The 17,425-nt window shown below is 33.8% G+C and overlaps 2 protein-coding genes across 3 annotated transcripts; both read right to left on the bottom strand.

The window, feature by feature from the left end:
• Positions 1–5,576: 5,576 nt before the first annotated feature.
• On the bottom strand, positions 5,577–8,988 carry PUB4 (RING/U-box superfamily protein with ARM repeat domain-containing protein). Of its 2 annotated transcripts, none has more exons than XM_048105048.2 (5): positions 8,779–8,988; positions 8,246–8,528; positions 8,028–8,144; positions 5,912–7,927; positions 5,577–5,829 (listed from the first exon to the last, which is right to left on the bottom strand). In XM_048105048.2, exons 2-5 carry the CDS (start codon positions 8,519–8,521, stop codon positions 5,770–5,772), a joined length of 2,469 nt encoding a protein of 822 aa, XP_047961005.1. In that variant the 5' UTR covers positions 8,522–8,528; positions 8,779–8,988; the 3' UTR covers positions 5,577–5,769. The 2 variants fall into 2 exon arrangements, with proteins under 2 accessions (XP_047961005.1, XP_047961004.1); XM_048105047.2 differs by having other exon boundaries at positions 8,246–8,525; positions 8,779–8,950.
• A 4,928-nt stretch (positions 8,989–13,916) lies between these two features.
• On the bottom strand, positions 13,917–15,618 carry LOC125204678 (protein TIFY 9-like). The gene is made up of 6 exons (XM_048103384.2): positions 15,390–15,618; positions 15,221–15,311; positions 15,061–15,148; positions 14,879–14,987; positions 14,753–14,810; positions 13,917–14,270 (listed from the first exon to the last, which is right to left on the bottom strand). Exons 1-6 carry the CDS (start codon positions 15,499–15,501, stop codon positions 14,246–14,248), a joined length of 483 nt encoding a protein of 160 aa, XP_047959341.1. The 5' UTR covers positions 15,502–15,618; the 3' UTR covers positions 13,917–14,245.
• Between the last annotated feature and the right edge of the window lie 1,807 nt (positions 15,619–17,425).

Genomic DNA, 17,425 nt, shown 5'->3' with positions numbered 1-17,425 from the left:
TTCTTCTCGTCGTTGGTTAGGCATGGCTGAGCATCAAGCTTCAAAAATGGTTATAGATGGTCAAAAGACACGATCTATGAGATTATGTTTGACACTACACAAGAAAGCATATCTCTATTAATCAATATGATTGTAAGAGGTAGTTCAACAAAAGCATTTTATTCCAATAAAAGGCTGTAAATATGCATAGGCTGTACACCTAAAACACATATCTGAATAAATGGTATATGTCAATGTTCTCATTGTAAATTTCGGTATTATCCAAGAAAGCATTTCTCTGTTATTTAATTTAATTGAAGTATGTAGTTCAGGGAAAGAATTTTAGTGTTGTGTTATATTGTTATCTTTATTTAATTGAGAATAAACGTTTCTAGTCTTCGTGGACGTAGGTTCCGCAGGTGGTAATGATATGGGGCGTAACAAGCCCAAGAGTGAAAACACAAGACATGACTAGACTTATCGAGAAGAAAAAATCCTACTAGCTTCTTTGAAGGACATAATAGGGCAAGGATGGAAGTCGGATAATGGTTTCAGAAACGGATACCTCTTCAAACTTGAAGAGGCTAAGAAACGGGAGTTTCCTAACACTGATTTAAGGGCTACCCCACACATTTCATAAAAAATTACTACGCAGAAGAGGAGTTACTCCTCGCTGAGGGATATTCTTAGTCATAGCATGATTGGATTCAATCTCAATGGCAATCATGGATCGAGTGTGAGGATGAACAATGGGAACAAATCATCAAGGTATTGATAATAAGTAATAACCAAGGTGTTTATTTGTTCATTTTCGATTATTACTTTGTTCCACTAAATTAAGGTGAGAAATCGTAATATATTTAAAGCTGTGAGTTTTTTAGATTTATTTATAATATTATCACTCTACGGATTGACTATATTTCTTTTTTATGACTTAGGTTGACGGAAATGTTAGATCTATGCGTAACAAGTCGTGGTCGTATTGGGAGGATTGGAAAGAAATATTTAGCCATGACCGAGCGAATGGCAAGAACACTGTAGATTTTCTCGAAGCTATGAATGACCTAGATGTACATGACAACATAGGGAACATAGGAGTTGATGGTACCGATTACCATGTCAACCTAGAAGACATTTTGGCAAACGAGAATGCTAAAGATACTGCTCCCAACTATGCAACGGAAGACACCCAAGGCAAGAGAGATGGTCCACCTCCAAAACAGTCTAGTAATAAGCAGAAAGCAGATGATGTGATGGATGGACAAGGCCTCCATTCGGGAATTGTTGTCCTTGTGCATATTGGTAAACAAATCAAAAAAATCATCCATCACATCACCTGCTTTCCGCTTCTTACTAGACCGTTTTGGAGGTGAACCATCTCTCTTGCCTTGGGTGTCTTCCGTTGCATAGTTGGGAGCAGTATCTTTAGCATTCTTGTTTGCCAAAATGTCTTCTAGGTTGACATGGTAATCGGTACCATCTACTCCTATGTTCCCTATGTTGTCATTTACATCTAGGTCATTCATAGCTTCAAGAATATCTACAGCGTTCTTGCCATTCGCTCGGTCATGGCCAAATCTTTCTTTCTAATCCTCCTAATACGGCCACGACTTGTTACGCATAGATCTAACATTTCCATCAACCTAAGTCATAAAGGAAAAAAAAATAGTCAATCCGTAGAGTGATAATATTATAAATAAATCTAAAAAACTCACACCCATAAATATATTACGATTTCTCGCCTCAATTTAGTGGAACAAAGTAATAATCGAAAATGAATAAATAAACACCTTGGTTATTACTTATTATCAATACCTTGATGATTTGTTCCCATTGTTCATCCTCACACTCGATCCTATGATTGCCATTGAGATTGAATCCAATTCCGCTACGACTAAGAATATCCCTCAGCGAGGAGTAACTCCCCTTCCGCGTAGTAATTTTTGATGAAATGTGAGGGGTAGCCCTTAAATCAGTGTTAGGGAACTCCCGTTTCATAGCCTCTTCAAGTTTGAAGAGGTATCCGTTTCTGAAACCATTATCTGACTTCCATCCTTGCCCTATTATGGTATCCGTTTCTCGAAACCATTATCTGATAGAGATCGGTACGGTATTATACCGTACCGAAAACTACGGTATACCGAAAAAACGGTATTTTCGGTATTTTTTCGGTACGGTAAGTCCGGTGTTCCGGTATTTCGGTATAATTCCCCAGCCCTAATCACTACCACCTACGGAACCTACATCCACAAAGACTAGAAACGTTTATTCTCAATTAAATGAAGATAACAATACAACACTAAAACTCTTTCGTTGAACTACCTACTTCAATCTAATTAAATAACAGAGAAATGCTTTCTTGGATAATACTGAAATTTAAATGAGAATATTGACATATACCTTTTATTCAGATATGTGTTTTAGAGGTGTACAGCTTATTCATATTTACAGCCTTTTCTTGGAATAACAATGCTTTCGCTGAACTACCTATTTCAATCAAATTGAATAAAAGAGATGTGCTTTCTTGTGTAGTGTCAAACATAATCTTATACCTTGTGTCTTTTGACTATCATTTTTGAACCTTGATTCTCAGCCATGCCTAACCAACGACGAGAAGAACCGATTAATGCACAAAACAAACAATACACATTTCGATTGGGAAAGAGGAACGAAATTAATACATAAAATTTTGTATACCTCCGTTGCAACTTTGTTGGACTGTAAATTAAGGAAATGAAAGGAGTCTATATTTAGAAAATTTGGAGATGGAGAACTACTTCATGAGTGGAGAGAGTGGGATTAAAATGGTTGAGAAGTGGAGTGATGAAATGTATAATGGAGAGTTGAGAGTTGAGAAAGTGAAGTAATGGAGAAGAAGGCTACTTGGAGATGGAGGCAACTTTTTGTCTAATTTTAAATAGAACCCTAATTATTATGAAAATTAATTAAAGAATAATATTGTCATTATATATTTTAATCTATTATTTTTGAAACTCTATCAAACAACATAAAAAATAAAATTGATATTTCTTAATGCCTACCAAACGTGATTTTATAAAGCTACCAAATTATGCCTTAACGTGTGCAAAAATTCGCAAACTTTTTAATCTAAATAAAAGAAATATATTTTTTTCTAATTTTTCTCTAAATTAAACTTGATGTTGTGCGTGTCGTGTGGCAAATTAAATCGATTTTTAAAAGAACAATCGTTTTTAATAAAAGAAGGTATTTCCTATACACATTAAATTTCAATATTTTATGGTTATTTTCCCTTATTTTTGTTTTTAAGCGAAATACATTAATTTTTTTGAATTGAAAAAAAATATACTACTAATAAATACTAGTTAAAGTGGAGAAAAAGCAAAACAATAATTTTCTACATTATTATCTCTCTTATTTTACACTTTCTCCACTTGAATTATTTACTATCATTTTTTCAGAACGAGTACTCCCCAAGTAATTGAGCGTGAGAGCCAAATGAATCGAAAGATTCATGTTTGGTTCGGGAAGGGATTATAGAAGTTTTAAAATGAACGGAAAGATAATCTACTTTCATTAAGTGATTTATTAGATAATCGAAAACAGATGATTTTGAATATTATTCGGAATTCAAAAGAACTGCGTGGGGGAGCCATTGAACAGCTGGAAAAAGCCCGGGCCCGCTTACGGAAAGTAGAAATGGAAGCAGATCAGTTTCGGGTGAATGGATTTTGAGATAGAACGAGAAATATTGAAGATAAGATCAGTTTCAGCATCCAAAACTTTTAAAGCAAATACTCCCTCCATCCACAAAATACACAAAATGGTAAAACTTGTCTATTTTTTATTAATGGTGGGAGTATTCTGCATTCGAAGTAGCTCATGTCATTTACAACCATGTCCTTAAATCATTCCCTTCTTTGAATATTCGGATGTCTCGAACTCTCGATGTATTTTTGCCTCATTCCTTACTCAAGAAATAATACTCACAATCAACCATGGTTACCCTAAGCTATTCATGGGTCTCACATTTTTTCTATATTTTGTGTTGTAATTTATTTATCTTAATTTAGTTAAATTACAAAATTTATTAAAATCCCAAAATTACATTTTTACTAAAAGACGAAAAATACATAATTGAAATCCTAAAATTACATTTTATTGCGCATAATCTAAATATGTTGTGGCCAAAGATTGTCCTAATGTAGTCAACTAGATCTTGTTGGAGTACGTCGTGGGCGGTGGCATTGCGAGACGACTCCCGACATCGTAGATATTCACATAATGGTGGCGGCACACCTTGGTGCGTGGGATTAGCTGTAGTGGCGGAGTTTGATGGGCCGATTGTTTCTTTGTTGAACCAGTTAATCGCGTATTTCATTTGTCTTCAATAATCATATCACCTACGGCAAATCGTGATTCATCTCCTAATACACACTCACAAATATAATAAATGATGGTGGGATCCATTACTTATGTTTGTGTGTGTATTAGGAGATGGATCACGATTTGCAGTAGGTAATCTTCTCTGAATATTCAAAAACACTTCTAGGAACCATATTCACCCTAGAGTTTTGGTGATGGCGAAACATGTATGTAGAACTCTGAATATTCTTTCAACACCTTTTCAAACACCTTCTCGATTATGCGCAAAAAGAACATATTTAAGATCGATTGAGCGAGATATTGACTTCACAAATGTCGCCCACTTCCAATAAATACATCCTCGTCGAATGAACCGTTATCATCATTAGGACTCATACTCATATTGCAAGAAAAATACTAAAGATAAAGATGAAAAGTGTGAAAAATAAATTTGAGTGGATAAGCCTTATATAAACGCCGCTCTCATGGAGCTTACGTTAGCATTATTTATTTTTGTTATATAAACTTTCCATACATCTTTCGTGGGTTGCATTAGTGTGCTAACTAATTTACAGTAATAACTAATAACTTTCAATATTGTGTATTAAAATTATCAACACAAAGATATAATTATATTAATAATAACATGTAAATTTAAAATGTTAACACAAAGACATAAGTTTATCAACACAAGAAGATTGATAAATTTATGTCTTTGTGTTATGTTTTTAACATACAAAATTGATATTAGTTATTAGTTATTACCGTAACTTAGTTAGTATTTGATCATACACCTTTTGTCGTTTTATATGCTTAGTTACAGGTTATACCTTTAAAACTACTTACTCCCTCCATTCCTGAAAATATGAACTATTTTCTTTTTAGTTCGTCCCTGAGAAGTATGAACTTTCTAATTTTGAAAACTTTTTTCTCTCTAATTAGATGGGATCCATTCTCTACTAACAATACTTAAAAAACTTTTTTCTTTTTATCTCTCTCTTACTTTTTCAATTATGCATTAAAATCTGTGCCGAACCAAATGTTCATACTCTTTTTGAAGTGAGAAAGAATTATTCAAAAAGGAAAAAAATGAAGTGGCACAATTTCTCAACCTCCCTAGACCAAAAGGTAGACATATGCACAGACTTAACAATGGAAAAGGCACCCCCAAAACTGTATGAATAAAGAGTCCAGAGAAGCTTACAAAATACACACTAGTATTATTTTTCTCTATCAAACGAATACAGGATAACTTGAGAAACTCAACACCAATCTTTCACAAATTAATAAGTCGTTCTTTCAATATAGAGAACAAATGGAAAGGGAATGAAAAAATAAAGAGCAAGGGGAAAATAAAGCCAAGACACGTACATGATCTAACATCAGTTCAGAATTTACACATTTAATACAGTTTTTACCACAATATTTGCAACTTCAACACACGGATCAACCCCTGCCCGTATTACCATGGCGTTGATTTCTGAAGTAGCTAAGAAGTTGCTGTGCCTGCAAGAGCGAAAAATACAGTAAATAATCACATTAAGAAATGAGCAGCAACGGTAAAGTAACAGAGTGATTGTGAGTTTACTTTTTCTCTGGCTCTCGGTGTTCCAGACTGTGAGAGGGCCACTAATGGGGGAACAGCACCTTCCTGAAGAACCATATTACAATATCTAGCGCTGTTGGTGCAAAGCTGAAGAAGACCAGCAGCTGCATTCTCTTTACCTCTTGCAGACCCCAACTCAACAACTTCAACCAGAACGGGGATCCCATTTTCCTGACCAATTGCCGTCCTTCCTTCATGAATAGTCGCAAGATTCGACAGAACAGCCACCGCCTTATCAACCATCCCAAATGCAGGGTCCATCAACTCAACGAGATATTTGACTGCGCCTGCTTGCACTATGCGTGCTTTATTTTCATGATTGATGGACAAGTTAAACAGTGCAGTGGCAGCATCTTTCTTGCCTCTCGGAGTTCCATTTCCCAGTAAGTCAACCAAAGGCTTGATTGCACCTGATCGCCCAATCTCGATTTTGTTTTCTTCCATCACAGAAAGGCTAAAGAGAGTTGCAGCAGAGTTTTCCTTGGCCTCAGGACTTCCAGTCTCAAGGACATAAATCAAGGGTTTAATAGCTTCAGCATTTGCAATGGCAGTCTTGTTGTTATCATTAATTGATAGGTTGAGAAGAGCAGTAACAGCATGTTCTTGTACTGCCAAATCTGTTGAGCGTAGTAGATTCACCAATAAGTTAATAGCCCCGCAATTTGCAATAATTATTCGGTTGTCCATGTTATGCTTAGCCAAAACCCGAATGTCGTGCGTAGCAGATCTCTGCACATCAATGTCACTGCTCTTAAGATCCTCAACCAGCCTTTTGACTTGAGTTTCAACCTCTAACAGGTCAGGCCTCATTTCCACAGTAGGAGAAGAAACAAGTCGTTGGACAAATCTTTCTGATGGCCTACGCCATATTGCTTGGCCACGAAGTCTTGTTTCCAGCCTAGAAGGGGCATCAGTGTCTCTTTGTGGAGCACTTAAGTTAGAAGCAGGTCGAGACTCAGCATTAAGCTCACCAGAAGCATCACTACCATACGCTGAAGCATGTGATGCTACTTCATTGCCATCAGCTGCTGTTCCCTGCGACATATTAGAATTTGAATGTGTACTGGACGCTGAATTGGTTCGATTATGCCCCTGAGGTAACTCTACATCAGCACTAGCTCCACCATTTCTAGATGGGGACATAAGACCCAAACCACCTGAGTTCAAAGTTCTCTCACCCGAATGGTCTGACCTATCTTCAGAGCTTTTCAAGGACATTCTTTCTATATCCAACACATTTCCATTTATAGCCGCTTCTGCGAAAGAATCCTCAGACAATGAACGTGGATGAGATGGGGAAGTTCCATCTCTTCGTGTGGCAATCGATGGGACAGAACCCACTAAGGGAGAACCAATAGACCTTTCAGGAGTTCCAGAGTTGTTACCTCTTCTGACACCACCAGACTCAGCATTTACAAGTAGTGAAGAAGGCTGCTTTAAGTGGATTGATTTTGGGTCAGGCAGCTTCACATTGTTCGATTCGCACCAATTTGCAATGAGAGCCTTGACAGTGTAATTAGGAATAAGATTTGTATGCGCCAGAGTCTGTCGCGTCTTTGGGCAGACAGTAAGCCCAAGATCTATCCACCTTCTTATAAAAGCCCGCTCATATGTTTGCCCAGATGCAACAATAACAGGATCGGTCATGAGTTCAAGTGAAAGAGGGCAACAAAAGTCAGGAGGTATGGCAACAGGATTACAGGTTTCTGACTGTTTCATCATAACAAGGAGGTCATGCATGTGGCTGACCAGGGCAATCATTTGATCTATATAATCAACTTCACTAGATTTGTCAGCTTGTTCAGCATTTTCCTTCAGCTTCTCAAGAGCCACAACCTCAATTAGAAGTTCCTCATTTGACTTTAATCCCAAACAATCAGCAACATCTGCCAGGCTCTCTGCACTGGCTCCAGAACCCTCCACATGATCCTTGATAGCACCCATGATTATTGACGAAGTTTGCTCAGATTCCACATGCTTGATTTTCAGTACAGATTGCTACACATAAAGACTACTATGAGAACAAGTAACCATCTATCATCATACGTACCTCTTACACATAGAAAAGTAACAGGTGATTTTAGCCATTAAACAGTACCTCAAGAGATGCAGGGCTGAGTTCATCAGGTAAGCATTGATCAGATGACTTGAGCAACTCCAGAATATCCACACCATGATTTCTAATCTTTGACATAAGTGACTCAACTTGTAAAACCTATATGTCCAGAAAAACAACCAGTACAAAGTTAATTTCTAGTACTATACAACAAATTTATTAGATGTTCAACTTATGATTAAAAAAAACTAATCACGTACAAAGTAAACTTTACTCATCAATGGTTGCCAATTTTCACAAATATCTTTCAATTCATCAACAGATTGTAGGATTCCAGCAAATGCTCCTTGAACCATTTCATCGGAGACAAATTCAGCATCAGCAATCGCATCAAGTATTGGCTTTAGAAGCTTCAAAATCTCCTCAATCTTTGGGTGATATGTCTGAACTGGTTCAGTTTGTATGCTTTCACTAGTGGATAATTGTAAAAAACTAGTGATGCTGTTGAGGAGTGATTTCAGCAAAGATATCTCCATTTCCCTGCTACAACGAAAATAAATAATTGCCTGTGATATAAGATGCAAGCTAACCACAGAATAGAAGGTATATTAGCAAACTACGATCAATACATTCACACATCCAAAAAGTAAATTTCGAGTAGGAATTTTCCGTAATAATTCGTCAGAATGAATTATATCTAGTATCTAACAATAAAGCTCATACATGAGAACAGCAGAGGCAGAGAGGAGACAAATAATTTGGGAAGTAGATATAATTAAGATAGAAGACATACTCCGATTTAGTTCCGCGACGGGCAGAGAGGAAAGCGGAGATGAGTAGAGGAGTAGGTGAGGGTTTTACAATATGGGGAAATATTGAGATGAGGTATGAGGGTTTCCGATCCTTGCGGAGGCGGAGGAGGAGGAGAGGAAAAGGCGGAGTATCGGCTGAGAAGGGTTCTTTGATTTGGGGGAACACTGGGTTGGGTTTGGGTGGGGTTGACCCTCAGCCTGCGCACCAAATTTGACCTGAATTCAACAAAGAATACTGGGTCTCATTTTTTTTTTTCTCGAATTTTTAAAATTGCTACTGCTACTATCATTTCACATAACGAATTATTGAACGCACTATGCAGAATCCAACAACTCCTCATATATTAAAATATTAATTAAATAACTACACAAATTATAATACTACTAGAAATTAGAAAAGACTATGCAAAATGTTTTGTTACAGGGTGTGTCTATATGTTCTAATCGAATTTATAAAACATGTGTGGCTGTATATAATAAAAACATCAAATTGTCCATACGCATACATACAGCTATATTGTAAAATTAAAAAATTGAGGAATTGTGTCATGATTATGCCTAAACAAAATATTTTATTTTTAACTTCTGATGTTTGCTTAATTTTTAATTGAACAAGAAAAATAATCAAAATTATGAAAACAATCAAATTAGTGCAACTTTCCAGAATTCTAATTTTCAAACTTTTCTTAGATTCTCTTTTGGAGTACAATTTCAGGAGTTGTACATATTTAGAAAGTTAATGCAGGGGTACTTTTTATCATACCATGTTGATGTAACATTATTATTATTATTATTAGTATTATTATTAGTATTATTATTATTATTATTATAACTAACTACAAAAATATTATAATTCAAATTATGAATCATACTTCATTATGAATCTTCTATTATTTATTATTGTTATATACTATGTTATCGACTAAAAACTTATAAAAAAATATTAATGTATTTATTCAAATTAAAGTAATAGTATTGATAGAATTAAGAACAACTTATTATTATATTTTTAATTTATAACTTATTAATCAAACTTAATGTAAAATAAAAAATTGTGGATCATATTATTATTGTTTTAAAAATTAAAACGAGATTACGACACTTAGTTAAGTATTTTTTATTATGTCAAATTGATTAATTGAATTCAGTTAATTATTATAAGTTCGGGAATCTTAACAATTTTTATTGATATTTCCAAACATAGGATTGTAATCTATCAATTATATTATTACTGGCAAACGAACGGGTCTAATAAAATTGTAATCCAATATTATTATAGAATTGTGTTTGTATATAGAACATTTAAGCTAAATAGAACAAATTGTGAAAAAAAATCTTACTAAAATCAATTGGTCGTAGCATAGTTGGCAGTGATGAGCTATAATGATCTTGAGATCATGGGTCTCTATCATCTGCTTAGAGACTTTTAGTCTTAATCCACAAACCCAATCGAATAGAATTAATCCGATTCCGCTGAAGACAGGTTCGGAAAATCTGTGGTCAAACCAAAAAAACGACGTGCTAAAATTAGTATGTATGTCGTTTCTAATCGGGATCGACTAGAGTTTATCATCTAGTGATACGAAAATGTTTTTCTATAGTATTAAATTTTTGTAGAATAAAAATCAAGGATTAAAGATTACTCGGCACAACACCTACTTTAGATTAACAATATGTATACCATAGCACAAAGTCGTAGGTCTATTATATAAGGTGTCAAATTTTATACTCCAATTCATGAGTTTTACTTGAGATGTCTTGATGAACAAAGAATCCTACGTAAGAAGATTTAAATATTAAACTTTCTTTTGAAATCAAACTTAATTTCCACAAATTTTCAAAACTTATATTTTAATTTGAGTGAACTGCGTAAATGGTACCCGATCTTTCATTTTCGCATATAAATGGTACCTGGTCTTTATTTTATACTCCTTCGTGCATAAAAAATAGATCACTTTGTGTATGGCATGAATTTTAATGTAGAATTGGTAAAGTAAGAGAGAGGAGGAGAAAAAGTAGGTAAAGTAAGAGAGATAGGGAGAAAAAGTGAGTAAAGTATGAGAGAGGGAAGAAAAAGTGGAAAAAGTATGAGAGATAAACTTTCCATTTTAAGAAAGTGATCTATTTTTTGTAGACGTCCCAAAATGGCAAAAGTGATCTATTGTTTGTGGACGGAGGGAGTATGTTTTTTGGTACCTTGTGACAAAAGTAACCTCAGGTACCAAAGATGTGATTTTTTTGTTATGGAGGATATTTTTGGAAATTTCAATTAAATAGTACCAAATGTGTGATTATTTTTTCTTCCTTTCTTATTTCTTTTTTAGTTTCTTCTTCATTCTTTTTTCTTCATTTTCTTCTTTTTTTAGTATTTTATCTTTCTATCTTCTCTCTTTTTTTCTCCTTAGTTTATATTTCTTCTTCTTTCTTTTTTCTTTTATCTTCTTTTTTTCTTTCCTTTTAGTTTTTTATACATACATCAATTGCATTCATAACATAAATCAAGAACAAAATATCTAATTAAATTAATTATTTAAAATAATTAAATCAATTAGATATTTTTTATTAAATTACTTTATCCTCATTTTAAGATTGAAACACCTAACTAAAAATATTCAACTCTTTATATCATTATGAATATAATTCACAATTATAATTACATAATATTATATGATTCATAATTTATATAATTATACTATAATTATTTATTAATTACTGCTATTTTTAGTATTATAACAATAATATTTTTATAATAATTAAATATAATTATAACTATAATTATAATTAACTATATTTGAATGATATTAAAAATAAATTAATTATTAATTTATAACATCAAAATAATAATATTAATATTGATTAATAATAATAGTATAAAGAGTGAGGAGAATGAGAGAAGGTATTATAATATCACTTTTGGTACTAATTTTATGTATACCTAAAATATACTTTACGACATAAATGAGAAAATGTATTTGTTTAGAGGACATTTTGGGAAGAAAATTGCATCAAGTACCAAAAATGTGATTTATAGGTACCAAAAACGATATAAAATAAAGATCAGATACCATTTACGTATGAAAGTGAAAGATCAGGTACTATTTATGTAGTTCGCTCTTTTAATTTAACTTCGCACATAGGAACAATGAAGAAAGATAAATGAAATAGGCAGAGACAAATTTTTAAATCTCAAATTTGGTTGATTAAATAAAAATAAACTACCTTTAAAAACCATACTCGCCCATTTGTCCATTGATCATGGAACAACATACAAGTCCTATCACAAAAGGAAAAATTGGGTTCCAAGGGTCCTCAACAGTGGCTCCATTACTTAATGAACTACCTTGTGCTTGCCATTGCAAAATGGGTTTGTTTAGTGCAGCCCAAGATTATTAAAGTTTGCTCGATGGGCTACGCAAATGCCCATGACTTGAGTTGGTCAGATTTGGGCTAGAATTTTTTCTTTGTAAGTTTAGACACAGCCTAACCTAGACTGTGTTTATAATTTCTCCATTTTTTTTTTAATTTCTCACCAAATTAAATTTTAATTTTTTAAGAAGTTCAGTATCATAAATTAAAAATTGTACAAATCATATATTCACAATATACACATAACTTTCTACAAAGTGTAGTACATATTTGCATAGAAGATAAAACAATTAAAATGATGGTTTTTAGGTGGGTCGGACATGGGCTCAGTCTGGCCTGAAATGAGCTTGGATTTGAACGAGGCCCGAGTTTAAAAAATACTAGCTTAATTACACCCTGTTTCATTTTTCAGAAAAACCATCCCATTGGCTATCGCCTATCCAATGCTCCATCCATGCCCTGCCATTGTTTCCTCTAGGAAGTCCCATTGTACGGAGTCATACGTCTTTCGGAATTTTTTGATCCACAAAACTATTCCATTGGCTATCAACAATCCATCCATGATCACTCCACATGGACTCTCTACTTACTTGATCGTATGAAATTGATATGAAAACAATTTGAGTAATTGAATCATGTTAACTTGTGAAAAAAAATGCGTATTAGCCTGTGAAATTATATACTACTCCGTACTACATATGCTTCATCACTTGTTACCGAAATGAGTTTCAACATTCGTTGTTACCGAAATGAGCTCCAACTTTCGTCATCTAAATAGTGGAGTACACGAGTATTGGACTTTATTCCTACATATACTGATCAATGGAGTAATATTGCGATTTTCGATCTTTGCACTTAGTTAGATATACACTTTTTAAAAGTAGATCCTTATATTATGTTGAAATCAAGTCATTGCCTTCTTTTTTTATCGCAACTCAGAACTGTAAAGTTTTGAATAAAAATTAATTTAAACAATAATAAACCATATCGAAAAAAAAGTAGTAACAAAAACACTTACAAAATACTTCATCTCCCCCACAATAATTCTCACTCTTATTGTGGGCATAAATTTTAAGAAATATAAAGAAAAATTGGTTAAAAAAGTTAGTAGAATGTGTGACCATTTTTTTTATATTGGTTTTATAATAAAATGTGAGTGAAGTGAGTTAGTGGAATGTGAGACCTACTTACAATTTATAGGAAAAATAAAGTGTGACAATTATTATGGGACAGACCGAAATTAGAAAATGATGGCAATTATTGTGGAACAAATGGAGTAATAATTTTAAATTTTTGATTGTGCTATACATTTTTAATTTGATCCAAAAGAATAACTAGTACTATCCGTTTACATTTTTTCTCTCTATCTCCTTCATATTTTTATCAATTTTGTTATGTATATTGTCTATTATAAGAATTATTTTTGGTGAACAAGAAAAATGAAAATATATGATTTTTACTATTTTTGATCAAAGATAACGTAACCTCATATGGAGGGGAAGATCATAGTATTAAAATGTGTATTTAATTTATAAGACTAATTCCTCACGACACGTTCCTATTGAGTTAGTTCAGCAAGTCAAATCAAAATAAAATTGTGCATGAATTATTATCAGCGGAAAACCTAAATTAATTATGTCGATCTAGAACACGAAAACCACATGTCTCAAAATCTAGATACATTAAAATTTCCACAGTTGAATTGGTCAACAATTAGGCGCTTGTTCAAAGTTTGGTTTTTCTTTTAAGTATAGATGGCAAATATCAGTTCATCATATTTATAGCACACACTAAAGTCAATTGCAAGAAATTACACTGCACAAACAATATTGTAATTTAATAGTAGTAATCTACTAGTAATAAAATAAAAAAAGTGGTCGTAGCATTCCACACTATGAACATGACTAAACCAAGAAACTGCAGCCAACAAATTGGCGCAGAAAAAAGCCAACCCATGAAAGTGCGACGAAACTAATACCTAAAAACGTGCTTCTTGCGGATCCAACCACCAAAGATTCAAAGTAGTAATTAGAATAAATAATTATGTATTTTTTTTGTTTTTTTCCTTCCACAGCAACCATCTTAGTATGGGTACCCCGTAATTAGCCTGCATTCAAATTCAAAACCGCGTTAATTACATTTGACCCACGTGGTCACTTGCTTTACTATTTAATTGACTTCCAATTTAAAATTCCAATTTTATCACATGTTTAGTGCTTCGGTTTTAACAACTACTAGAAATATATAGGAACTCCTCCTCTGTCTCACACATAGCATTAAACAGAATTGTCGACCTTAAGTTTTGCACGATAATGTTATTACTTCTTCATCAATGTTCAACCCTGAAAAAATTTAAATTCAGACTTGGATTATCAAAAAAAGAGGGAACAATATATAGGATTATTAATGAGCCGGCGGCAACATGAAGAAGGAAAGATTAAACCGCCGAATCATATAATTTTAATCCCGAATTAAATGGTGCCGCTGCTAATTAACTATAAATAAATATGGGGTGGCATATTATAGGTTGTTTGGTAGTAGTGAGTATAATTTTCGAGAAAAATGTTTATCATAAACAATAATACTAACCTTTCCTTTCGCTTCTGCAGAAACCTTTGCAGAGAATTTTTCCTTGATATGGGCAAATCTGCATATATCCATTCAAGTATTACCAAAATAGTAGAAATTAATAATGAGTGAAAAAGCGAAACCAACCTCCGTTGAAAGATTCCAGCAAATTTGTTTCACCATTAGAATTGGAGTCCAAGTTTTGGGGCGATTTAGAAGGAAGCATTTGATCAGCCACTTTGAGAATATCTTGTGCCTGTTCCGATCATAAATAAGAATTGAAAAAAAGAAATTTGAAGAATCTTAGGTATGTGTGAAAAATGACGCACCTTGCGTGGAGAGACGTCAAATACAGAAACCATTCCATTGTAGAAAATGGTCATTGGAGCTCTATTGTCATCACCCCCACACCGCAGGCTACGTAATTCAAAAAAAAAAATGAATTAAATACAGGAAATGAAATAAGGAAGAAAATATATGGTTAGGTACCTAAGTTTGGGAGAAGGACTCGCAAAAGCGCCATTCCCAATCACGCTCTTCACCACCTCCGGATTCATCTTCGTTATAACACCTTGTATATCTGCACATGTATACATATAGTCTGAGAGAGAGACAGAGATAAAAGGATGGAGTACTATTTTATAGTATTTCTACAAACCTCGAAAACTTCTTCTGCGCTGAAAAACGGGGGCGGCGGTGGGCGGTGGGAGAGCAGTAGATCCTTTATCCATGGCGAAAAAATCATGTTCCAGAGATGAAGATTTCGCCATGGCTAAATTTATGTATTTCTGTTTGATTTAGATTAGATAGAGAGAGAGAAGGTGCGAGGTATTTAGATGGTGAGTCACTCACGTAATGGCATATGCTTCGATGTGCATATCCATATTTATATACACACTACACACGGGGAAAATGAGACTTCAGTCTTGTACTTTGTGGATCACTCATGCTACTTCTTTTATTTAATACTCATATTCTTTCTGTGGTTGATGGGTTGGTATCGCCGTTTAATTTTTGGGCTAATTCCTTACCTTTTGTCATTACAATACCACCAATGTACACCACATGCCTTCATTATTGTTTCGAGAAATTCATTTTACTGTGGTATATTAATTATATACGCCACCAAGTGAGAGGGACATAGTGAGAGTTTTTTCAATTAAAAAGAAATGGGAAAAATAAATATTATGGTCAGTCACAATTCACTATATCTTTATTAGAGTTAACTTTCGAGAAAAGCGACATTGGCCACATCACAATTGTTCTTTACTTTAGAATTTTATCTTATGGTATGTTTCTAAAGATCTTCACTTGTTTTACAATCTAGTCATATATTTGGATTTTACATACTTTAGATTGTTTTACAATCTACTGATATATTTGGATTTTACATACTTTAGAGTAGTTTTGTTTGGTTTTGGTCATATATTTTGTATTTTGAGATATAATTATATCTATTTCTCTATGATATTAATATTTTGACCACTTTGTGAAGAATACGAAGAAAAAAAAAAGATTGAAAATGAGCTTATAAGAGCAAAAGGAAGGATCCGGCTTAAAAGGGATAAAAAATCGTACAAGCTGGTGAACCACCAGCTTCGCATGAAGATCAACCTGGCGACCCGCCAGGATTGCACCGAGAATTGCCGAGAGGTACTGGCGACTCACCAGCTTCGAGCCTCAATGGACCTGGCGACTCGCCAGGTTCAGCCGACAGAAATTAAAGACGAAAAATTCAACCATAATTATATATATTCACACGCCTCCTACATAACTTTACACGCCTCCAACCTAAAAAACCTCAGTTTTCCACCTAGGAAGAAGAGAAGAACGAGCGGAGGACGGGTATTCATCGCAAGATTGAAGACAAGGCCTCCAATCCGCCCAATCCAATTTTAGGAGTTCATATTTTAGTTTTACTTTTGTTCAAACAATGTTTTTGAATATTTTCTTGAATATTTCTTTGACTTCTGTGATGAACATGCATAGCTAAATCCTTCGTAGAGTTCTACAGGGGAGATACAATGATTCTTATGTTTAATTGATTTCCTTTTTATATGCCTTGGTCATATGGTTATTCTGATTTCTCTTGTGCTTATACATTTAGTTGACTGATTGCCTTATAAATGCATGTGGATTCTATTACAATAATCGGAAGATGAATAGTTTTATTTGAAAGAAGAGAAATTGACGCATGTGTCAATATAATTAAGAGATTTGAGCATTGAATGAAACCAATTATCTCGTGAGCTTTTAGGAGTTGTTGCTTTATTCTAAGAAGTAGACTTCGGTTCTAGGTAGCAATCTACAAATTGTATGCTTCGGGAGAAGATATAGTTTTACCTTAATGACGGCTTAGTAACCCTTGAGACCATTTGCTGGAATAGTTTGGAATTTAGTTGAACATAGGATAGTTGTTATCGATCCCGTAGGATTCTATTTCCCCAAATCTTGATCTCCATCTTTTATTTGCTCTTATTTGTTTGAGTTGTCTTTGTTTATTTTAGTAATTTTAATTGTTGTTTATGCTTTTGATTCCAGTAGAATTGGATTTCCAAAACCATTTGATTCATCTAGATAGTCGTTGAGATTGGTTCGTGGTAATTAGGTAGATACATTTTGTCTCTTTAGATATGATACGCTTGCTTACTATTTGCTACAGTACAGTTGTGGGTATATTTGTATTTAAAATTA

The sequence above is a fragment of the Salvia hispanica genome, chromosome 6 (assembly GCF_029641045.1).
Source record: "Salvia hispanica isolate PSC_SH4W2 chromosome 6, Shi_PSC_v1, whole genome shotgun sequence".
Classification (NCBI taxonomy): domain Eukaryota; kingdom Viridiplantae; phylum Streptophyta; class Magnoliopsida; order Lamiales; family Lamiaceae; genus Salvia; species Salvia hispanica.
The sequence above is the reverse complement of the archived record's forward strand: the minus strand, read 5'-3'. Positions and strand labels throughout refer to the sequence as shown.

Bases quoted from the DNA above. Each gene is read 5' to 3' on its own strand.
- PUB4 (XM_048105048.2), bottom strand. From the start codon at position 8,521: ATGGAGATATCTTTGCTGAAATCACTCCTCAACAGCATCACTAGTTTT. The intron at 7,928-8,027 runs GTACTGTTTAAT...CTTTATGTGTAG, and splicing joins TCAGCCCTGCATCTCTTGAG to CAATCTGTACTGAAAATCAA. The intron at 5,830-5,911 runs GTAAACTCACAA...TCGCTCTTGCAG, and splicing joins CACCGAGAGCCAGAGAAAAA to GCACAGCAACTTCTTAGCTA.
- LOC125204678 (XM_048103384.2), bottom strand. From the start codon at position 15,501: ATGGCGAAATCTTCATCTCTGGAACATGATTTTTTCGCCATGGATAAA. The intron at 15,149-15,220 runs GTACCTAACCAT...TGAATTACGTAG, and splicing joins AGTCCTTCTCCCAAACTTAG to CCTGCGGTGTGGGGGTGATG. The intron at 14,271-14,752 runs GTTAGTATTATT...ATTTGAATGCAG, and splicing joins CTGCAGAAGCGAAAGGAAAG to GCTAATTACGGGGTACCCAT.